Source organism: Muntiacus reevesi, chromosome 4 (assembly GCF_963930625.1).
Source record: "Muntiacus reevesi chromosome 4, mMunRee1.1, whole genome shotgun sequence".
NCBI lineage: Eukaryota > Metazoa > Chordata > Mammalia > Artiodactyla > Cervidae > Muntiacus > Muntiacus reevesi.
This window is the reverse complement of record NC_089252.1, coordinates 144,691,567-144,715,722: the sequence shown is the minus strand read 5'-3', so window position 1 is coordinate 144,715,722 and position 24,156 is coordinate 144,691,567. Positions and strand designations below refer to the sequence as shown.

At 49.6% G+C, this 24,156-nt stretch overlaps 1 protein-coding gene across 2 annotated transcripts in view; it reads right to left on the bottom strand.

Annotated features, from left to right (window-relative positions):
* GALNT6 (polypeptide N-acetylgalactosaminyltransferase 6) overlaps positions 1 to 24,156 on the bottom strand; it is a 36,785-nt gene that overhangs the window by 6,123 nt on the left and 6,506 nt on the right. Inside the window, exons 2-8 of one of the 2 annotated variants that reach the window (XM_065932104.1) lie at positions 22,307 to 22,532; positions 18,097 to 18,690; positions 15,649 to 15,821; positions 7,003 to 7,152; positions 5,735 to 5,969; positions 2,242 to 2,359; positions 271 to 471 (exon numbers count right to left, since the gene is read on the bottom strand). In XM_065932104.1, the coding sequence (XP_065788176.1) occupies positions 271 to 471; positions 2,242 to 2,359; positions 5,735 to 5,969; positions 7,003 to 7,152; positions 15,649 to 15,821; positions 18,097 to 18,587 (1,368 nt within the window). In that variant the 5' untranslated portion in view covers positions 18,588 to 18,690; positions 22,307 to 22,532. The remainder of the gene's footprint in view (positions 1 to 270; positions 472 to 2,241; positions 2,360 to 5,734; positions 5,970 to 7,002; positions 7,153 to 15,648; positions 15,822 to 18,096; positions 18,691 to 22,306; positions 22,533 to 24,156) is intronic. The other variant, XM_065932105.1, reaches the window with a different exon arrangement.

Sequence of the window (24,156 nt, the reverse complement as noted above, 5' to 3'; positions counted from 1 at the left end):
ATTCTTCCTGTAAGAGGTTCTTCCTCCAAATCTTGTCTCCCTCCCCTTCTAAAAGATGCTGGGGCTCTCCAGGCAGGGACAACAAAGTCTGCCCTTCCTCATTCTCTAGCCTCCAAAATAGAGCCTGGGCTCTAGCTCCCAAGGCCTGAGGGGTAAAGGCACCAGGTGGCGGAGCTGAATGGGCCTCCATCATCATGAAGCCCTGGATCAGGGTCTGCGATTATGCCCTTCTCTTCATCCGAACATCTCCTGAGCATCCTCCCCTCTCACCTCTCGGGCCATCTGTGCTGCCTGCAGATTTCTCCTGTAGAAAATCTCCTTGTAGCCATCCATCCAGACCTCAGCCAGGCGCACTTGGTTGCGAGCAATGACATTGATGCCCTTGGGGAAGGTATGGGGGCTCTTGGTACGGAACACGTGGCCGACCACAGAGCAGGGGATAATCTCCAGCTGGCCGCCACACTGCCACACCTGCCGTAAGATGAGATGGGGTGGGGTTTTCAGTGGGTGGGTGGGACAACCTGTTCCATTCCCAGGGTGCCAGACCCCAGGTCCATGAAATCAGGGAAATGCCCCTCTCTCCCCCAGAAAAAAAAGACACTGACTAGGCTTCTTCACAGGCCGTGACTACACAATCCCTGGCTCTCTGATGTGGTTCACTTTTGATTTAAGCAAGCGGAAATTTGCAGGGTCCTGAGGGTTACCAGGGCCCACTTTGGAGAAGAGACAGATGACCAAGTTTACATCCATCTACCTACTCTGAGCTCTGGCACCACCTGGCTTTTTGACCCAGAAAGGTGATTTTATCAGCTTACTCAAGTGTTACTGGAAACTCAGGAACTCAAGTTCCTTCAAATAGCGATAGACTTGTGACCCAATCAAAGCATCAATTCACTAATTAAAAGTCACCATTAGGTGGTTTATGGCAATCACCTGACCTTTAGTACAGTAGCCTCCTTACAGAAAGACTGAACAGAGGTCAGAGGCTCATGAACTAGCCCAGAATCAGAGCCCTGGGAATCATGGTGCTAAGTTGGTGACCGTTCTCTGTCAGAGGGCTGGTTTAGGACACCCCTTCCACTTGCGTCTTCTCTTTTTTAGGTTTTAGATTGGGAGGTATGTTGTTATTCATTTTATTTTTCTTTCTTTCTTTATTTTAATTAGAGGCTAATTACTTTACAATATTGTAGTGGTTGTGCCATACATTGACATGAGTCAGCCATGGGTTTTCAGGTGTTCCTCATCCTGAACCTCCCCCCACTTCCATCCCCACCCCATCCCTCTGGGTCATCCCAGTGCACCAGCCCCAAGCACCCTGTCTCATGCATCGAACCTAGACTGGTGATCTGTTTCACATATGATAATACACATGTTTCAGTGCTATTCATATAGCAGCAACAGAAATGCATAATCATAGCCATAGTAACAGCAATGATATCAATGAAGTGCTTATACATGCCAGGCATTGTGATAAGTGACTTCACTGTTGTTGGTCACTCAGTCATGTCAGACTCTCTGCAACCCCATGGACTGCAGCACGCCCAGCTTCCCTGTCCTTCACTATCTCCCATAGTTTGCTCAAACTCATGTCCATTGAGTCGACGACCCCATCCAAAGGACTTAATAAGCAAGCTCATTTCCTTGTTAATTACTTTCCCCTGGACGGAGATTTGTGTCGATTTCACCGCAAGGAAGCCTTTCTTGCTAACCTAATCCTGATTTGCTTTATTCCTGGAATCCCTCAGAGCTCCAGGATCCACCAGAATTTGGGCCATCATCTTCTCGTACAGTTATGAAGAGCATGCTGAGCATAGGGGAGGGTAACTCCAAAGGCTACCAAGGCATGTGTCCTCTGATCTGGAAAGTGAAGCCTGGTTTTTCCAGAAAGAGGATAGTGACTGCTTCACCCTGTCCCACCTTCACCCTAATTCTGTTCCCACAGACATCATGAAAGATGTCACCAGTCCCCAGATGTCCAGTCCCTGTTACCCCACTATCCCTTCCCTCTTAGGGGTTCTGCCCAGTCATCTGTTCCCATATGTCCAATCTGAGTCCCATGACCTTACTGCCATGGACATGGGTGGGGGGGGCAGAGGAAAGGTGGTGTCATGATGGGGAAGAGCCACCCTTCTAAGTTCAGCTCCAGATATGCCAACCCTGCTGCTGCCTAAGAGACAGGGTCTCAGGTCATCCGTACCCCGGGACGTTGTGGTTCCCCCACGAAGCCCTCTTCGCTCTCACCCGGAAGGACATTTCCACGTTCTCCCCTCCCCAGATCTCCATCTGATTATCATAGGTACCGATGTGCTCAAAGTAGGACTTGGAGATAGAGAAGAGGCCACCAGCAAACGTCGGGGACCTGGAGAGACAAAGGGAAAAGCATATGCACCACCTGGGGGGAAGCGGGGTCGGGGCCCAGCGTGGAAAGGGGTGAACTCACGGCAGATGCTTCTAAGACTCCCTCCCTCCTCCTTTCTTCTCATCTGGAACGTGCAGCCACTAACTCATTCACTTAGCAAATGTTTATTGAGCTTTTATTCTTTGCCTTCTAGGATCAGGTCCAAGAGAGATGTAAAGATCATGACTGTCTTCTAAAAGGTACTCATGGACTTCCCTGGTGGTCCAGTGGTTAAGAATCTGCCTTGCAATGTTCGATCCCTGGTCTGGGAAGATTCCACAGGCCTCGGACAGCTGGCGTGCCTAAAGCCCGTTGTTTGCAACAAGACAAGCCACCACCATGAGAAGCCGCCACATAACAATGAAGACCCAGTACAGCTAACAGTAAATAAATAAATAATAATAATAAAAGGCACTTGTTTACTCATTCAACTGGATATATTACACATGGGCTACCTGGGGTTGTGTTATGTATTAGTCATACAGAGTAAAGAGACAGATCTTTTCCTCTGAGTACTCAGGGTAGTAGCTGAGAGAAAAGCCACCATCTTTTGCTTTTTGGCAGCAAAGTTCATAAAGCATAGTAGATACTCAGTCATCAGAAGCTGTGTGAAACCAGTTTTGGACATAGGTGCTCCGGAAACAGGGTAGGAAGTGAGGTGAAATTAAACTCAATTTGGACTAAAGGGAGCATTTGGAGATTACAAAAAGATTCTGGCTTTCAGACAAAGGCAGGGAGGCACGGACCCACATTCAGATAAACTGACAAAACCTCAAGAACTTAGATACCACGTTGCTCACAACAGGGGCTGAGCTAAGGGGTGGGAGCTGGGGAGACAGGAGTGCACACGTATCACTCACTGTTGGTCTCTGTGCCAGGCCAGGCTGGCTCGGATGGGGCTTTGTTGCCCTCAGAGGGTGGCTCCATGTGGCACAACCAAGCAGAAACCTTCTCTGTAAGCCCAGGACCAGTCAAGGAGTTTCAGACACAGCAGGGCCTCAATCGGCATTCACTGGCTGACAAGTCAAGGCAACCACACAGGAGCCTGAAGTTGGTGCTACCCTACCGCTGTTCTCGTTGCCCTGAGGTTGGCTCATGCAGCCACCTTCTGGAAGGAATTTCGGTTGGGAAACCCTCAAGCTCAGGCAGGCTTTTTCTCCCTGGCTTTGGCTTCTCCTAGGGGTTCTAAGCCAGTCCCAGTTAGGCCAAGGAAGGCTCAGAGAGTCCTGGGACCCTAGATGAGCATTTTGGAACTAACCGTCTGCTTCTTGAGGGTCTCCTGGACCTAAGCCTGTCTCTTGGCTTTTTTCTTTTTAATATTTACTTACTTAATTTAGGCTGCACCAGGTCTTAGTTGCAGCATGCAGGATCTTTAGTGCGGCATATGGGAGCTAGTTCCCTGACCAGGGATCAAACCCAGGTCCCTGCATTGGGAGCTCAGAATCTTAACCACTGGACTACCAGGGAAGTCTCTGTCTCTTGGCTTTGGGAGGTCCCTCTAAGAAGCCACTGACAAATTATCTCTGAGGATAAACTACACGGGGAACATCACTAGAGACTCACAACCAATAGGCAACCTCTGGAAACTCTCTGTATTTCCTGGCCTGCTTCCCGGGGTCCCCTGGGTCCTCACCTCTCCTCTTAGTCTCCTGTTAGCTTTGGGAGTGGAGGAAGAGAGGGCGCTGCCTGCAGGTCTCCTGGCGGGTACCGGGCAAAGCGCCGGAGGCAAGCAAGCACACCACCAGGGCATTCGGACCAGGGAGCAGACTCATTCCTCAGACACTGGGGCTTTGTCTTCCAGCTGTGTGGCCCTTGGACATGGGAGCAGGGCACGTCAGTGATGGGTGGGGGCCAGGTGCCCTCTCCCTGACTGTGCCACTGTGTGCCTGGCCCCCAGCTCGGGGCGAGGGGGCTTTGTTGCTGTACATCCCACACAAAAGACATCTATGAATCAAGCAGAGAGTCAATAGGGAGTTCCAGTTTCTTCTCTCTCTCTCTCCTGTCTTCTCCTTTCCTTTCTGCCCCTTCTGCTGCTGCTTCTCTTCCTTCCAAAGGAGACAGAGCAGCAGGCTGTTCCAGATCAATGAGATTCCTTCCTGCGGCCTCTCTGCTGCGGCTCTGGGCAGCATTTCTTAGGATCTGGGGACATGGAAGGGGAGAAAGCCTTCCCTCCCCACTCTGCTCACTATATCCCCAAACTCTTGCTCCCCCCCTCCACCCCTGGTATATGTTTCAGTTTCCTGGCCAGTATAGAAAAACAGTGGTACAGATAGTCCAGAAGCAATGGATACTCTAAAAGTCACTCCTCAGTCTGGTTGAGATGTCTGTGATCTCTAATAGCACCCACAGGCATTCTGAGAGAGAGGAGTGGGGTGGGTGTGTTGGGAGAAGGCAAAGCCAGCTGGGCATCAAACAATGGATAAACTTTCAAGCACCTGTCTTCTAGCTCAAGGGTTGGTAGACTGTGGCCTGTGGGTCAAAGCTGGCCTGACTTTCTAAGGTTCTGGCACAGAATAGTTTTTACATTTTAAAAAGATTTTTTTTTTTTTTTTTTTTTTGGTAGCTGCATGTATGTATGTGTGTGGGTGCTCAGTTGTGTCCAACTCTTTGCAACCCCACAGACTGCAGCCCGCCAGGCTCTTCTCTCCATGGGATTTTCCAGGTAAGAATACTGGAGTAGGTTGCCATTTCCTACTTGGCAGATTCTTTACCACTGTGCCACCTGAGAAGCCCTAGCTGGCAAAACCTAAAATACCTGCTATCTGGTTCTTTCCTGAAAAAGTTCAGGACAACTGCAACACATTGCCAATTGCAAGACATTCATCTATCTTCCTTTAAGACCTTCTCAAAGATGGCCACTTGGCTGCACACATCACCCCCTCTCATTATAACGGCTGTTTTACAATGGTCTCTACCCACTATCTCTCTGCAAGCAGCAGTCATATCCTTTCTACCTGAAGGGAAGAATTAATGAGACAAAGTACAGAAGGCCCTGAACCCAGGGCCTGGCACAAGGAAGAAGGAGAGTGAGAGCCAACTGTTATGGCACCAGGCAGGACAGCACCATGGGGGGACAGGTTTGTGGCCAAACTGGTGGGATGGGCATTCTTGCTCCCCCAGTTTCCAGGGTGGTATAGTCTGGGGCCAACGGTTAACGACCAGGAACCTCAGTGTTCTCAACTGCAAAACAGGCTAATCATACTACCTACCTCAAGGGAATGATGATTAAATATGCTAAGCTCTTCACACAGCACCTAATAAATGCTGACCTGCGATGGCCCAGGTCCCTGTGACTGCAGCGGCCAGGCTGGGGGCCCACAAGCCTGCGGTGCTTACTTGATGGGGTAGGTCTCATCCTTGCGCCTCTGCTTCTCTCGTGCAGGTAAAGCCTCCCAGCCGAAGGTCAGGCTCCAGTCAAAGTTGCCCCGACTCTGGACTCGGCCCCTCTGGACGGGCTTGGAGAACTCAAAAGTGTTCAGGTCAATGGTGACGATGTTCGGGCTCACCACCACCGTCTTGTCCTCGGCGATGCGAGCCAGGAGGGGCTCCAGCCAGCCATGGAAGCACTCACCTGCAGGCCAGGGCCAGGAGACAGCAGTCAGGGTCCTGCCCCCTGGCCAGCCTGCACCCCCCGGCCAGTGGGGAGCCCCAGGAGGACAAGTGCCCACTCCCCAGTTGCAGGCAGGAAAACACGTGCAAGCTCCACAGTCACAGAGAGTGGACAGAGATCTCCCAGGACCCACCTACACCTGCCCCTCCTCCCAGAGAGGTAGAAATGGCTTTGGAGGAGATAATAGAGGTATCAGGGGAGTAACACGGAGGCTCCAAAGGCACAGGGAGGCCATAGAGGGCTGCCTTCAGGGAACGCAGGCTAGCCACTCAGTTGACTCTCCCCACCTGAGTGTGGGTCTCATGGGGGGGTGCCCCTCTCGGCCCCGGGGTCTCTGCACCTCATGCTTCAGCTCTAGCTGCAGAATAGTCACCCCTTGGGGGTTTCTGATGAACCGCAGAGATGATTTGGCCCCTGGAGTGATGACTTTGTTGGTGTGTATGGCTGACATCCTTATCCCACTTGATAAAGGAGAAGATTGAGGCTCAGTTAGTGGCAGGGTCAGAACACAAATCCAGGTCTTCTGACGCCAAGTCTACAGCTTCTCAGAATATGTATCACTGCTTTCAGGGAACACTTTTCTCCCCCTGACAACAGCAAGGGAAGTGTGCTGTTTGGGGGCAAGAAGCAGGCCTTCCTGGCTCCATGGGGAAAGGGCCACACCGAACAGCGCCCAGAGGTAATAGGAGCCAGTCCAAGGGGCTGAGCTCAGAATGAGGTACAGATTGGGGGAGCGGGGAGAGGAGTGCCTGGGCTCTAGAACATACTCCCAGCAACTGTGGGGTCCCCAGTGGTTTTAGGGTTGTGCGTGCCTCCTGATAACCATCCTAGGGAATAGGGTGAGAAAGGGGTAGAAGAATCTGGGGGAGTCCCAAGCCTGCTTCGCTCCTGGAACAGCAGAGCAGGCAGAGGCCTGGGTGATGCGGGGGTCCCAGCTTTTCCTTCTGCCAGGGAGGGAAGGGGGAGCAGAGCCAGACCGGCCCCCTTTACTCACAGTGGGCATCCAGGAAGGTGAGCACCTCCGCCTGGGCCACGCTGGCTCCCAGCAGCCGGGCGGTGATCAGCCCCTTCCGCTCCTGCTGCCTCACCACCTGCACCACCTGCAGCTGTTTCACGTACTGCTCCAGGGGCTCCTTCAAGTACTCTGGAAGGCACAGGGTCATTGCAACCTGCTCAACACTTTGTCACAAACCAAATTCCCCATTGCACTTCCCAGGTGGCACGGGTGGTAAAGAACTCGCCTGCCAATGTAGGAGACAGAAAAGACACAGGTTCGATCCCTGGGTCGGGAAGATCCCCTGGAAGAGAGCATGGCAACCCACTCCAGTATTCTTGCTTGGAGAATCACATGGACAGAGGAGCCTGGCGGGCTACAATCCATAGGGTCGCACAGAATCGGACACAACAGAAGCGACTTGGTGGTGGTTTAGTCGCTAAGTCAGGTCGAACTCTTGCAACACCATGGACTGTAGCCTGCCAGGCTCCTCCGTCCATGGGATTCTCCAGGCAAGAATACTGGAGTGGGTTGCCATGCCCTCCTCCAGGGGATCTTCTCGACCCAGGAATTGAACTGAGCCTCCTGCACTGCAGGCAGATTCTTTACTGAGCTACAAGGGAAGCACACATAATCTCCTATGGGCACCAAGTCCGGGCACTCTCAGGCCTCCAGCAGGCCTGCATTTTAACCCTCTCTCGCACCTACTGTGCTGAGCAACTTCACCGAAGCCCAAGGTGGAGGTGGGGGGCATGGAGGAGGTCCCCACAGCCCATGGCCATCTTGCCAGGACACTCCACTGGCTCCGCAGCGCCCACCTTGCGTCTGTGTATCGGGGCGACTTCTCTGATGTCGGAGACAGGACCTCAGAGCTGTGTTTCTTTGGTTTCAAATCAAATATAAACTTCTGATGATGGCTCTCGGATGCCTCTTTTGGCCTCAACTCTCTCAGCTCCCGATTTTCAGAGCTGTGTTTCAGGTTTCCCCTCCTTTCCACACCCGGGCTTTGGCAGTCATTTCTCTATGTCTGAGTCCCTGTCTCCCAGGCTCTTCAGAGCAAGTCTGACAGGTAGAGCACACACAAGTGTTCATTTCTGGCTTCTGGGGCAGCAGCAAGATGTCTTACTCTAGTCCTCTTTATTACCTCCTCTGCACGTGGCATTCTTTAGGAAGATGAAATGATGCAGAACAGTTTTTAAATTAAATTTAAAACCCAGGTATCCAGTGCCTGTATAGCCAGGCACAGCAGTGAGCCTGTCTGCCCAGGGAGCGGGCGATGGCAGGGTAGGTGATGAAGGAACCGCTAGAGGTGGCGCTGGGCTGGGGGAGACTGCAGGAGGGGTCAACGCCCGAATTGGAGGTGGGGTGTGGAAAGCTCTTTGAAGGGGGGGTATCTGATGAGATCTCCAGTTCATTCTGAGAGAGGGCTCACTTCAGGACCCTTGTTAATCAGTCAGAAACCCTCAGAGCATTAAAAATAGCCTTAGGGACTTCCTTGGTGGTCCACTGGCTAAGACTCTGCATTCCCAATGCAGGGAACCCAGGTTCAATTCCTGGTTAGGGAACTAGACCCCACATGCCGCAAGAAGATTGATCTTGTGTGCCACAACTAAGACCCCGTGCAGCCAACTAAACAAATAATAAAAAGTAAAATAAAATACACTTACTCAAGATTTAAAATATATACATAGTTTAAAAAAATAACCCTATTCTGAAGCAGTCCATCTTGGAACACAGTCCAAATCGTAGTGATGATTCATTAACTGCTGTTTTGGTTTATCTGTGCTGCTGCTGTGTTCCCCACTGTGCAGAATGGATGGCCTGTGGTTTCAGAAGTGGCGGGGTGGGGCAGGAGTGAAAACTGACTGTGTCCTTTCTCTCTCGAGGGGTGTGGGGTCAGCCCAGTGCTCAGGCCTTGCTCCCACCGTTGTTTCATACAAACTGGGGGCTGTCTTTGTGCAGGTGCAATTGATCTCTTCTTCTCTACTTCTTATTTTTGGCTATGCCACGTGGCATGTGGGATCTTGGTTCTCTGACCAGGGACTGAACCAGGGTCCTCGGCAGCGGAAGCATCTAGTCTTAACCACTGGACCACCTGGGAAGTCCGTCTCTCTACTTTGAAACACACACACACACACACACACACACACTCACAGACACACGCATTGTGTCCAAATACTGGAGCACCTATTATATGTCAGTCATGGGACTAGGTGCTTCCATGCTGACTTTCTTATTTAATCTTCTCTGTGAAAATTAAAGAGCTTCCAAAGGAGCTCAGTGGTAAAGGATTCGCCTGCCAATGCAGGAGACCCAGGAGATGCAGGTTTGACCCCTGGGTTGGGAAGATCCCCTGGAGAAGGAAATGACAGCTCACTCCAGTATTCTTGCCTGGAGAATCCCTATGGACAGAGAAGCCTGCTGGGCTACAGTCCATGGGGTCACCAAGAGTCCAACATGATTGAGTGACTGAGCACCACGTGAAGATTAAAATGCTATGAAATAGGGAGTATTGTCCCTGGGGTTTATGAGTCAAAATTAGCCTCATTTGGCAGCTTCAGCCCAGTACTCACTTAGGGTACACGTGTGAACATGCTGCCAGGTGCCAGCCACTGTCCCGGGCAGGGTGGGGCAGGTCTGGGTCCTGCCTGCTCAGAGCTCCTAGGCTCATCCTCCAAGCACAGCCCCCAGCGTGGGCTCTAACAGGAAGGTGGGAGGAACTCTGCGCGGGAGCCTTGCCTTCTCAGCGTGGCTGACGTTTCCCCTGAGAACATAACTGTGCTCACAGGAAGTTCATGGTGATGGAGAGAACCCAGAGACAGAACATCAGAGGAAGTGGGTTTTGTGGTAAGGGCCCGCCACGCGCTGAGCCGTGAATGTCAGGAGTGCCTGAGCTCTACAGAGCCCTTCTCCCACCCCTTTCTCCAATCCTGGTGGCTAGGTGGGACCTGGGAATTGTGAGCTTGAGCCTCAGGCCCTCTGAAGAGGGTGAGACAACACCCCTGAGTAATGCCCCTCCTTGGACCCACTGGACAGACACCCCAGAGCGGAGTGCAGCAGAGCTGAGCATGGAGACAGACGGGCCCATCCATTCTCTCTTAGGTTCCCCAGGTGACAGCCTCCTCATTTAGGTTCATTCCTCACAATCAAAGTCTACAAGACTCCTGTGACCTCCCCTACACACGTCTTACTCAGTCCCCTGTGTGGAACATCATCTATATGCAGATGTCCCTGGGCCTTTTTTCCTGGCCTTAAATCTTCACTTGGATGTCTAACAAACCACAAAACTGGATTTCTCTGGTGGTCCAGCAGTTAAGACTCCGTGCTTCCACTGAAGGGGGCATGGGTTTGATCCCTGGTTGGGGAAGATCCTGCATGCCTCGTGGCCAAATAAATTAAACAAATCAAAACAAAAAACCCCACAAACCTAACACGCCTGAAATGGAACCCCAGATTTCTTCCCCACCTGCCCTCCCAGCCTCCCCTGTGTACCATTAACCCAACAGCTGCTCTAACCTAGGAATTGTGCTCAACTCTCCCCCTCTTCCCACTGCCCACAATCAGTCCATCAGCAAGTAAGGCCAGTTTTCCATCGCCATTGCACCTCAGCAATCATGTCTTATCTCCTGACCTCTATTCTACACTCCCCCTTCCCAATCTACTCTTTTTTTTTCACTTTTTCAATTTTGATTTTTTTGTTCATCATGGATTTTTTTTTTTTTTTTGGCGTCAGTTTTTATTTTTATTTTTTGGTCATGCTGTGAGGCATGTGGTATCTTAATTCCCCAATCAGGGATTGAATCCATGCCCCCTGCAGTGGAAGCACATAGTTTTAACACTGGACCACCAGGGGAGTGCCTCCAGTCTCCTCTTGACATAGCACCCACAGTGAATTCTCTCTTAAAACCATGAATCAGATCATGTCACTATAATGGTTTAAAATTTCACTTAAAAAAGTGAATCCAAGACTTCACTTGTGAGTTAGTGGTAAAGAAACCACCTGCCAATGCAGGAGAGAAGCCTGTGCACCACAGCCAGAGTGCAGCCTCCTACTATCCACAACCAGAGAAAAGTCTGTGCAGCAATGAAGACCCAGCAGAGCCATAAAAATTAAAAAAAAAAAAGAAAAAGAATCCAGAGACTTCCCTCGTGGTCCAGTGGTTAAGACTCCATCTCCCAATGCAGGGGTCATGGGTTCAACCCCTGGTTCAGGGAACTAAGGTCCCACATGCTTCAGGGTGCCACCAAAAAAATTAATCTAAACAGTATGACAGCTCCTCAAAAATTAAATAAAGAACTATCATATGATACAGCAATTCCATTTCTGGGTATTTAATAAAATAATAGAGATCAGGGACACAAACAAATATTTGTATATCCATGTGGATAGCAATATTTTGGCTATTATTCACAATAGCCAAACATGTGGCAACAATCCAAATCTCCATGGGTGAATGAATGAATAACAAACGTGAACTATACTAACAGTGACATGCGTGTGTGCTCTGTGCGTGCTCAGCCGCTTCAGTCGTGTCTGACTCTTTGAGACCCCATGGACTGTAGCCCACCAGGCTCCTCTGTCCATGGGCTTCTCCAGGCAAGAATACTGGAGTGGATTTGTCATGCCCTTCTCCAGTCTTAAAAAGGAAGCAAATTCTGACACATCACAACTTGGATGAACCTCGAAGATGTTATGCTTAGTGAAGTAAGTCAGACACAAAAGGTAACTACATGATTCCACTTATACAAGATATCGAGAGTAGTCAAATTCCTAGACCGAAAGTGGAATGGGGGTTGCCGAGGGCTGGGGTGCTGGGAATAGGGAGTTATTGTTTAATGGGCGCAGAGTTTCAGTTTGGGAAGATGAAAGAGTTCTGGCAATGGTTTTACGACGAGAATGTATTTAATGCCATTGAATGGAACACTTAAAAATGGTTAAGATGGTAAATTTTATGTATATTTTACCACATACCCCCTAAAAATCCAAACACTGACTACTGCTTACCAAGGTCTTGTGATTCAGCTCTGTTCACCTTTGTAAACTGTTTGCACCAGTGCTGTTCCTGCCTCCTTGTTCACATCTCTGCAGTCATCCTGGTCTTATTTCTGCTCAGCTCTCTGGGTCCCTGGTAAGTGTCTGAATTCCTCCCCCTCATTTAGTGAATTCCCACAGGAGGGCGGCATAGGTTCTTTGCCTCAGCCTCCCGACCTGGGGCAGGGCAGGGCTTCGGACAAGGGGAGGCCCAGTTGGGAGCACGGTGGATTGACAGGCGTGGGAAGGCCAGTTTTTGGGAGCTCGTGAAACATGCTGGATCAAGGGTGGACCTCAGGTGCTGACCTGGCCATGCAGGAGGGAAGCCTGTGCCTGGGAAAGGACTGTGAGGTAGGAAAAGAAAAAGTTCTTCAGCCTGGCTCCAGAGTTCTTTCTGATATCTGCCCCCCAGTATCAAATGCCTGTACGCTTGTGCTCAAACCATGCTGCTGGGCACCTGGGCAGGAGGACAGAGAGCCTGGACATTGAATTTCAGCACAGACACAGCCCTCGTGTGTGTGAAATGAGAGCCAGTTAATCTGATCAAACGGTCAGTCGTGTGGGGAACTTTATCCGGCCATGGCTGCAGAGATTACCATGGATCTGAGGATATTTTTCTTTCTTTGCCGAAAGTCTCTCTAAAGTCTCAAAACCCTCAAGGTAGGGTGGTTTATCCTGGGGTTCACAAATTCCCTGGAATCACATGCACAAACGTGGGTGTGTGCACATTTGTGGCAGCTGTGTGTTATTCTAGGGAGTGCCTGCATCCTTAGTCACTTCAGTCGTGTCTGACTCTTTGAGACCCCCATGGACGGCAGCCCTTCAGGCTCCACTGTTCATGGGATTTACCAGGCAAGAATACTGGAGTCGGTTGCTATGCCCTCCTCCAGAGGATTTTCCCAACCCAGGGATCAAACCCGCATCCCCTGTGACTCTTGCATGGCAGGAAGATTCCTTACCTACTGAGCCACCTGGGAAGCCCTCTAGAGAGAAGGGCATAGCTTTTAACAGATTGTCAAAGAAGGCCAGGACCCAGGAAAATAAGAATGGCTGGTTCTGGTTTCTCAGACAGGTGATTCCGAGATGCTGGACTCGGCTCCATGAGACAGTCCAGGGCAACAAGGGAGAGGCCGCCAGAAGGAATTGGAACACGTCTGGTGACCTGAGAGGGGCAGGCTCTTTGGAGCGGCTACTGCCAAGCCCCCCTATTAGGCACAGGTCACTCTGCCCTTTTGAAACTGCCCGTGCCAACCTGGCACTATGTCATTGACTGGCCTGGTCTGAGGAGTCACCCAGCTGGGCAGCGTGCCTTTTACTTACACAATTCTGAGTGACAAGCTGAGACAGTTTAGAGAACTCCACCACATGTGATTCAAGGGGAGAAACTTCTGAGGGATGGGCCACTCGGTTTGTGGGAATAAGGGTTACTAGAGAGCCCAGTTCGAGCTGGAGGGCAATGGATACACTGGTTCCCATTCCTCACAACCATTCTGTTGCTCCTAAGACTCTCCGGAGGCCACTCCCAAGTCCCAACCCTCTCTGCCCAGACTCTCTGCTCCTCCCTTTCCACAAGCTCATCTCTCTGCTCCCTGTCCACCAGACCCTTTCACGCACCTCTGATACTTGTCTGCCCTTCCCAGGAAAGTGGGAACTCCCAGAGAAAGTGGGCTCATAGAGCCCATACTCAGCGCCTCTTCCTTCTGTCCGCCCTGGCTCTAGTCCTCCTTCCCAGAGGGCAGGAGGGGGCTGGGGGAGGGAAAGGGTACTTCAGCAGCTGGGCCGCCGGAGGAACCCCTATGGTTCCTGCCCTCAATATGGGAGCACTGGCATAGGAAGTCAAACTGGGAAAGCCCAGACCCCACTTGCCACCTGCGAGGAAGGCACAGCTCCTAGAGGACCCCAGTCTACTGCTGCAGGGGTCCTACAGTGCTTTTCTAGTTCTGGCCCCGGCATCCCATGCTTGAGTGACTGTAAGGACTTCCTCTCTGGACTCAGGTCCTCTGCTTCTCTTCCTGACAATCACCCTCCCCAAAGCTGCCACCTTTCTGAGACGAGGTCACTCTCCAGCTTAAGCACCTTCAATGATTCATTTTCTTCCCCCCAAATAAATACTTTTAGCCTGGTGTGGGTTTCATTCAGGCTTCCCAGGAGGTGCTAGTGGTAAAGAACCTGCCTGCCAATGCTGCAGACATCAGAGACGCAGGTTCGATCCCTGGGTCGGGAAGATCCCCTGGAGGAGGGCATGGCAACCCACACCAGTATTCTTGCCTGGAGAATCCCCTGGACAGAGGAGCCTGGTGGGCTATAGTCCATGAGGTCGAAAAGAGTCGGACACGACTGAAGCGACTTAGCATGCACACAAGGGTTTCATTCAACATCTTTTTAGTGTCATTTCCCACAGCACAAACACGAATGTTTGTGAAGCTCTACTGATGCTGTTCTCTCTTCTGGGGCTGCCCTGCAACACCTCTTCTCTCCCCGGATACTCAGGCTTTCAGGCGCAGCTCTAATCCAACGTGGACGTCTCAGCCAGGCCACACAGAAATAACATCTCCCACAGTGCACTGCTCCCATCCAAAGGATAAAATGGAACTAATGCATATGGAGCTCTTACTGGGGACTAAGTACTCTGCAGCACATGAACGATCTCATTTACCATCTATCTCTGATCCCTTGTCCACCTTGCAACGGAGTCAATTATCTTCATTTTTAGAAGAAGGGACTGAAGGACCTCCCCAGGGGTCCAGTGGTTAAGACTCCACACTCCAAATGTAGGGGTCCTAGGTTTGATCCCTGATCAGGGAACTAGATCCCACATGCTGCAACTAAAGATCCGCACGCCACAACAAAGAGCCGGCACAGGCAAATAAATAAATATTTGAAAAGACAACAAAAAAAGTGAGGATGGAAGTTCAGAGAGGCTAAGTATCTTGCCCAAGGTCACAGAGCTAGGAAAAGTCAGAGCTAGGATTTGAGATCCTGGGTGTTGGACTCTCAAGTCCATGTTCTCTCATGTCCGCTAGGGTGTGTTCCAGGTCACACCACTACGGCTGGTGCTGTAAGCAGTCATGTGACTATGAGGGCTGTTAGCCCACTTGAGACGAGATCTGTCTAATTTGTCATTTCATCTCCTATGCCTAAGGCAGCACCTGGCGCAAATAACTCAGTAGATGTTTGTGGAAATGCTTTGAACCGTGGAAGTTTGGTGAGCAAACTCACTTGCCTATTACTAATTACAGCGAAGGGCTTCTGAGATAGAATCTTTAAGAGCAAAAGAATGGTCCAGTAGGTGGGAAACAGAGGGGAAGGCCCATCCCCACCTTCTGCATTTCTGAATTGGGGTTGGGCTTGGCAGCTCTAAGGGAATCCTTGAGGCCAGAACACTTAAGCTTTTGGAGCTTTAGGGATCAAATGCAAATCAAGTTCAGGAATGTGACTTACCCGCCCCCTAGCATCCACCTGCCTTCTTCCTGCTCCTGACCTTTATGATGAGCTGTGATGCCACACAACAGGCCACGAGGCAGTGTCTGCTCCCTTGGGAGCACCAGAAGGCCCCCTTTCCTCAGAGTACCAGGGAAGACCCCAGGCCCCTCCTCGGGGGCCCCTAGCCTCACCGTCCGTGCTGGCATCATCCACCAGAATGATCTCCTTCAGCAGGATGGCGGGGGAGGTGTGCAGGACGCTGTATACCGTCCGCAGCAGCGTGGACCAGGCCTCGTTGTGGAACACAATGATGACACTGGTGGCAGGCAGCGGGGGGCAGCGCCGGAACTTCTGGTCGACACACCTGCACGGACGAAAGTGCAGATACAGTTCTCCGGGTCCCCGGTAGTTCCAAGGGTGGGGAGGGCTCTGGCCACAGATTCCTATAAGCATCCTCTGCTCCTCGGAGGCCCCAGCCTACATTCCCCTTTGGAGCTGGGAATAGTGGCATGCTTTTTCCAGCTTATCCACTATTTGCCACCTACTCTGAGCCTCTGCCCAGGTGCTAACCAACCCACTCCAAAACCTGCCTCCCGGGACTTCCCTGGTGGTCCAGTGGCTAAGACTCTGTACTCCCAATGCAGGGGGCTTGGGTTCGATCTCTTGTCGGGGAACTAGACTGCACATGCTGCAACTAAGAGTTTGCATGCCATAACTGAAATATCCCTCATGCCACAACTAAGATCAAAGATCCTGTGTATAGCAACTAAGACCCAGCACAGCAAAAAGCAAACAATCCCCCCCAACCAAAAAAACCCAAAACCTATTTCCCCCACCTGAAGTCCCAGAGGGAAAGGAACAAAGGGCAACTCTGACATCTGGAAAAAATGACTGCAAATTCCATATTCAATGAGAGGGAAAGACTTTACTCATTACAGTGAATGCTTCCACTTGAACCCATTTCCTCACGAATTCCCTGTAATCCGATACTATCATCACCAACATTTTCCTGTGACTTTCTCTATCCTCATCCACTTCAACCACTCTGGGGCCCTAGGCTGCACTGCCTCCCTCCCCGACACACCATCTCAGGAGGGGGTGGGAATGTGTCAATGCTGGATCTCAAGGAATTGTGCAGCCTAACACCCTTTCTTTCTTTTAAAAAAGTACTTATTTATTTATTTGACTGCACTGGGTCTAAGGTGCAACATGCAGGATCTTTAATCTTAGTTGCGGAATGTGGGATCTAGTTCCCTGACTAGGGATTGAACCCGGTCCCCCTACATTGGGAGTGGGGAGTCTCAGCCACTAGACCACCATGGAAGTCTCTAAATGCCTTTTTAAACCCCCTCTGCGGGTCAGAGAGATTTCACAGGGGCCCTCCAGAGAAGACTCCCAGACCTCCTCCACTGGCTGCCCTCAGGCCCACTGCCCTTCCCTGTGAGGAGTCCTGGTAACTCAGGTTGGCTCCATGTTCTAAGCCTCTAATACTTGCTCCAAGTCTGAGGAACTGCAGGTTCACAGCCCTAAAGAATCATGAACCTAGAATGGAAACTGCCATGTGTGGGCATGAACGCTCAGTCACATCCTAGTCATTGCGGCCCCATGGACTGTAGCCCACCTCTGTCAGTGGGATTCTCCAGGAAAGAATACTGGAGTGGGTTTCCATTTCTTCCTCCAGCAGATCTTCCTGACCCAAGGATGGAACCCAGGCCTCCTGCATCTCTTGCACTGCAGGCAGATTCTTTATGGCTGAGCCACTGGGGAAGTCCCTAACTGCCATGTGAGAAAAGGCCAACAACGGTATTCCTCTTGAGTTGGGAATGACAAAGTCTACACGAGAAAGACACAAAACCTTTGACGGGAGGCCAGTAAGGACACAGGCTGAAGTGGCTACAACTCAAAGATCTAAGAGCTGGTTCACTGCCCAGGACTGAAAGTACAAACAGGTTCAAATGATTGGTTGGAATGAGTTCCTGGCTCTGAGTCTTCACTGAAGGAAACCAGGAGGTGAGCAGTAATCCTGACCACCAGGGCCGTTTTCGGGAAATGTCCTTTGTTAGGAGCTCAGCGGCAGAGTCCTGCAGTCTCCAGACTCTCGGCAGAAGGCAAGGCCCCCAAATCTGTGGGCTGCAGTCAGGCACTCCTAGTCACCCCTTGGCCCGCTGTGGTCCCCATCAGGAGTTCCTTTTTCTGTATCCTGTCACCTTCACAACTGTTTTTCTCTCTCACAGGTCTCCCTGAGACTCTGGCCTGACCATGATGCCCTTGAATCCCAATCCCTAGGATAACGACAGTGGATCAGGAAAAGAAAGGAGGGCTTAGAGGAAACCCTTGCCCACACTCTAAAATCCCTATCAGGGACATCCCTGGTGGTGCAGTGGTTAAGAATTTACCTTCCAATGCAGGGGATGCAGGTTTGATTCCTGGTTGGGGAACTAAGATCCCACATGCCTTGGGGCAACCAAGCCCATATGCCACAACTGCTGAGCTGGAGTGCCACAACAAAGACCTGATGCAGCCAAAAATAAATATTGATATAAAATAAAATCCGTGTCAGCCCTTTACATTGGCTGTGGACATACCAGCCACGCCTTTGGCAGAATCCTGGCCTCATCCAGGGATACGGTGCTACTTACTCAGGGGGTCGGGTGTCTGGCCCCAGGGTCCTCTGCAGGGAGATGCGGTCACTGGCAAAGGCATTGAAGCAGTGCTTCTTATAGCCCTCTTCCTTTTCCTGGGTCTCCTGGGGTGTCCACTCTTTCTTCTGAAATGCTTTCCCATCCGCCCCAGGGCCATTGGGGTCCTGTGGAGGCCGTTCCCAGAATGGCTTCAGTTCAGTTGGGGTGTAGAACCCTGGGAGGCAGGACTGGTTGGTGGAGGCCAGTGTCTGCTGGGGCTCCGGAGCCCTGATCTGGAACTTGGGCATCGAGTCCCTGAGGTTGTGCACGGCCCCCAGCATGAGGTCCAGGACGTGGTCCTTCTGGCTCACCAAGGACCTCAGCCATGGCTTCTCTGTGGCCTGCTCCCTGCCACTTACGTCCCTCTGCAGGATGAAGAGGAAGAATACGAAGGCGCTGCCCACCATGACCAGGCGCACGGTCATGTGGCGTCTGCGGAGCAGCCTCATCCTCCGGAACCGACGAGGACCTCGGCTGAGTCAGCTCCGACTGCTGCGCCTGGCCCTGGAAACAGCACGAGGTGTCGTGGTGGCCACACCCTGGGGCCTCAGCCTGAGAAGGAAGGATGAGAGAGAGAAATGAGCCAAGGCAGGTGGAGGAAGGGAGTCAGGGGATTTGCAGGTTCTCGTCCAGGCTCTGCTGCTGAATGGTGACATCACCTTAGTCCAATCACATTACTTGCCTGTACCTAAATTGTCTCCATCCAGATAAGAAGGAGAATAGACCCTGTTTCTTTCCTGCCCTAAGATTCTGAGGTTCATGGACCTAGAGAAACTGGAAAGTTGAAACATGAAGAAATTTAGTCAATGTAACCACTTTTTGAAACAATTTGGCATTTTCTAGAAAAATTTAAAATGTTCACACCTTATGACCCCTGCAATTCCTCTCCTGGTTTTATATCTCAGATAAACATATGACCAAAGGCACGCACAAGAAACATTTCTAGCAGTACCCACAAAAAAGGCAAAAATTAGAAATAATCCTAATGTCTATCAGCATTATAATGAATAAACAGTGTGAAATATCCACAGCACATGGACTGCACAACCATGACAACGAATGAACCATTTCTATATGCCACAACACAGATGCAAGGTTGAGTGAAAAAAAAAAAAAAGAAGTTTCTGAAGAGGGAGGAAAGACATGGGAATAAAGTTACGTGGGGGACTTCAAAATAAGCTTTTTTAAAAAAAGTGAATGGTGGCTGCTGGCAGCACTGCTATTCTTTATACCCTATGCACATTTTATCAATATTTTCTGTATCTATTCATACTTAATAAAAAAATTAAAAACAATTTTTAAATCTAAGATTCTAATGACAGCACCTTCCAGGCAGGACCAGACCCTGGGCATCTATCCTCATATATGTGGTACCAGGCTCAGAGGAAGAGTGTTTGCAAAACTTTCTGTAGACAGTTCTGCAAGTATAAGACTCATGGGGTAAACATGAGTTGGTGGCAACAGACCTGCGCACAAATTCTAGATCTGCAGATTCTAACAATAATAGCACCTACCTCCTAGAGTTGTTTGTTGTAAGGATTAAGTTCAATAAAATAATTCCTGAAAAAAGCTTAGCAGTCTCTGTACCCAGTCAATGCTCAAAAAGTGTTAGTTTTTATCAGTAGCAGCTGTGTGACCCTCGGGCACATGACTTAATCTCTCTAAGCCTCAACTTCCTCATCTATAAAGTGGGGGTGACTAATAACTAACCCACAGGGGGTGTGAGGATTAAATCAGAAATAATGTATATAAAATACTCAGCTGAGTGTCTGGCACAGAATCGAGCCCTCAATTATTTCTATGATTGTCACTAATAAATCCCTGCTCAGTTTCCCAGCAATTATCCTCAGGTACCTGGTCTTTGGCTAAAGCCACACTCATTACTCTGTCTTAAAAAGAACTTCACCTCCAACTAATAAAAATAAATTAAAAAAAAAAAAAGAACTTCAGTTGAGCTGTGTTGTTAAACACACAAGCTGCTGCCTATGGAGAAGCCTGGTATTTGGAGTCACTCGGATTCACTTGGGGCACAGGTGGTTGTCATGATGTCAAGTGGGAACAGGGGTCACTTTGGGCAGGGGGGGAGACGTTCTCTTTTAAAACCTAAGATTCATGCATATAGCAAACATACAGTAAGTATCTGCTATGCATAGGAAGCTGAAACTGCGCACCTCCTGTAAACAGCAAGCATGAAGCAAGCACCTTTGTGTGTAGCAAGCACGCTGAATTTCTGCCTCTACGCAGCCACATCCTGAAAGCCTACCATGTACATAGCAAGCATGTGCTGAGTACCTACTGTATACAGCAAATATACCCAAGCACCTACGTCACACAAACATGTTAAAGAGAAACATTTTAAGTGCCTGCTGTATATAGTGCTTTTTGTAAAAAAAAAAAAAAAGATTCAGCAGCACCATCAAAAATCGAATCAGATTAAATCTTTCTGAGCATCTATTTTATATTAGGTATTGTCTGGGAGATAGAGGAGCTTTGCTGATTCTGCCAGTATTGAGTGAATCCCTGCTTTATGCCAGGTACTCTGCCAGATGGTGGCCAGCTAGACGGTGAGCAAGTTACATTGCGGGGAGGACCATGTGAAGTCCTGCTCTTCACAAAGGACTGTGTGCAGTAGGGGCTGTTTCTCCTCCAAGTCTGGTGACCTCCCCGACCTTGCCAGCCACACTTCTGGTAATCGTCTTCTTACACAGAGAGCCCAGCCTTCAAGGAGAGTACATTCAACTGCGGGAGTCAAATTTTAAGCAGAGGCACCCAGCCTGAGAGAGGCAGCCTCGGGGGCAGAGGGAGAGTAAACTCACTGAGTGTGGGAGAGTGATGTTTGTGAAGTCCCTCTGGAGAGAAACTTGGGCTGAGCCCTAACCCACAAGGAGGAGTTGGCTGGTGACGTGAGCACGTCAGGCAGAGGGAACAATATATAGAAAGCCCGAGATGCAGGAGACAGCATGATCCATCAGAGAACTCCAAGGAATTTGGTTTGGTGGGAGTATGAAGCCTGATGGGAGGAGCAGGTGATGGGTCTGGAGAGGTGGCTTGAAATAAAGTCATCAAAGCAAAGAGCTTGCCCTTGACCCGAGGCACGGGGAGCAGTAAAGATTAGTGGGAGCCCAGCATTACAAGAGGAGGGGTGTGACAGCTGGTGGAGGGCGTCTAGGAGATGCACCTGACTGGCAGCTGGATGACCAGTTAAGAGGAACTAGGGGGTGGTCTGACCCAAGATAGCAGCAGTGCAGATGAGGAGGCAGGGTGTGGTGCCAGGGGAACTCCCCTGGGTGGTGAGGTGAAACAATCCATCCCAGCTGGGACACAGAGGGACACAGAGAGGTGTGAGATGCCTCTTTCCCCACCAGATTTTAAAATCTAGTTGGAGAACAAGAACTGGGTTCGAGGAGCACCAGTCCCAGGAGGGAATAGGAGCAGGAAAAAAAATCTGTCTCTGAATACCCTTTTGCACTTTGAACCCTGACAACATTATCCATTCAAAAAGTAACACAATTTGAACTAAGAGCACAGACAAGAACAATAGCCCGTGGGCTTGAAGAAGGCTTCAAGGAGGAAATGCAAATTCAATGTAGAGGCCGGTGTCCTATCTAGGGGTTGCTGGGCTGATTGATGCCTGACTTTGACATGTCATCGATTCTGCAACTGCCCCAGCTAAGCACAGACCAAGGGCCGCAGAATGGGGAAGTGTTTGCTACAAAAGTGTTGAACCATCTGAACGTGGCATCTCCCTGACACTTTGTCTGTCTACCTTCTGCTCCAACAAGAAAGAGGGAGCACAGTTAGAAACAAAGGCATGGTACAGGCGTAACCTGGGAGTTACTATGCAGTCAGTTCCAGACCACAGCAAGAAAGTGGGTCACGCAATTTTTTGGTTTCCCAGGATATAGAAAAGTTACGTTTATACCATACTGTAGTCTACTAAGTGTGCAATAGCATTATGTAAAAAAAAAAAAAAAGTATATACTTTAACTAAAAAATAACACTTCTGGAAAAATTTCAGCAATAGATTTGCTGGATATAGGGTTGCCACAAACCTTCGATTTGTAAAAAACGCAGTATCTGTGAAGCAAGACAAAGTAAAGCACAATAAAACGACATATGCCTCCTACAAAGCTTAGTTATCAGCTACTGCCAAGTGCTTAATACTCACCTCCTCCAGAAAGGCCTCCCTGACTGACTCACTCAGAATCACCCAGGTCACTCCAACTCCCTCGTCTTGACATCACAGTGTGATTCACCTTTGTTCCTTTGTTCCCTCCTAAAGAGAGACTTGGGGTTAAACTGAGCTCTTCCCAGGCATCTGCTCTCTCGATCCAGCCTGGCTGTCTAAGGCTTTCTCTCTGGTGCTTGCAGTTTCTCAAGGTACTAACCACATCCTGAAATGAAACAAGACACCTGTGATTAGCCTTGGCAGTAAGGGACTCTGGTTTGTTTGCTTGGCATGCGGGTGATGGGAAAGAGTCTCTTCAAAGGGACACAAAATCCAGTATAAGTCAGAAGACTTTGGCTTTAAGGATTCCTGCTCTCTGCGTAGGAGACGATTACCAGAAGTGTGGCTGGCAAGGTCAAGGAGGGCACCAGACTTGGGGGAGAAACAACCCCTACTGCACACAGTCCTTAGGCAAGAGCAGGGCTTCACATGGTCCTCCCCGCAGTGTAGCTCGCTCACCTTCTGGCTGGCCAAGAGGTCCACTGGCAAGTATGCCCAAGGCCCTCAACCACTCATTCCCTCCTGTTGCTGCTAAACTTTCATTCCCAACTCTTTTTCCTCCAGCCACCCTTGGGATTGCAACATCAGACCATCTTGATTTTAGTACTGAGATGATACCAGAAATCCTCTTATTCTGGGAACATTTCCTTAGACTGAACAAACTGGACCTGTTTTCCTGGCCTCATTAGTCAGAATACAAATTTACCTTTTGTCACTGGTCACTGAGGCTTCACCCAGTCCAATGTCTATCAAACCGTTGATTGCAACTCATTATAGGATTGTGAAATACATTTAAAGTGTTGCAAATCAGCATGGAAAAAAATTATTTAAAAGATCAGACTAGACTAGAGCAAAAAAAAAAAAACTACATCACAGGTAATATGGGTAAGTATTGTTTTGTTAAAATTTCATTTTGGTTATTACACATACATATATAGAGTAAGTGTACCAAAAGTCTTAGTATAATCTTATGCTTTAATAACTTCAGAAGTATAAATGCCACAGACTTACAAAGAACATCATTTGAAAGTTTAAATTTCTTTCACCTCGTTTCTATGAATTTTGAATAAATAAATTATTATTTTAATGTCTGTCTCCATCCATTGAAGATGATAAACATTTCCTGATACACAATTAAAATGAAAAGTTGTTATTCAAAATTCACATAGTGAAAGGAATCACATTTTCAAATGATGCTTTTTGTTAGTTTGTAAAATTCATACCTCTTGGGTGATTAAAGTGTAAAATTTTCCTAAAGGGAATTCCCTGGTGGTCCAATGGTTAGGACTCAGTGCTTTCACTGCTGTGGCCAGGGTTCAATCCCTGGTCGCAGAACTAAGATCCCACACAACAAAGCTTTCCTGAGACTTTTGAGATACTCTGTCACACATAAGAGGATACTAAGTTTTCTTGTAAAATGCCCCCCTTCCAACCTCTACCCATCCCCCCATCCCCTCCCCTCTCCTCCCACCACCTTCCCCAGGTCTAGTCAAAAAGTCAGTGATATAGTCTAATTCCTCCATTTTACAGCCTAGTTTCCTCCAATAAACCTTCCTAGGTCTCTTGCAGAATTTATATCTCTAGTCTCACCCCCTTGTGTGTGTGCTAAGTTGCTCCAGTCCTGTCTGACTCTATGTGACCCCATGGACTGTAGCCCATCAGGCTCCTCTGCCCATGGAATTCTCCGGGCAAGAAAACTGGAGTGAGTTGCCCATGCCCTTCTCCAGGGGATCTTCCCAACCCAGGGATCGAACCCGATTCTCTTATGTTTCACATCTTATGATCCCACA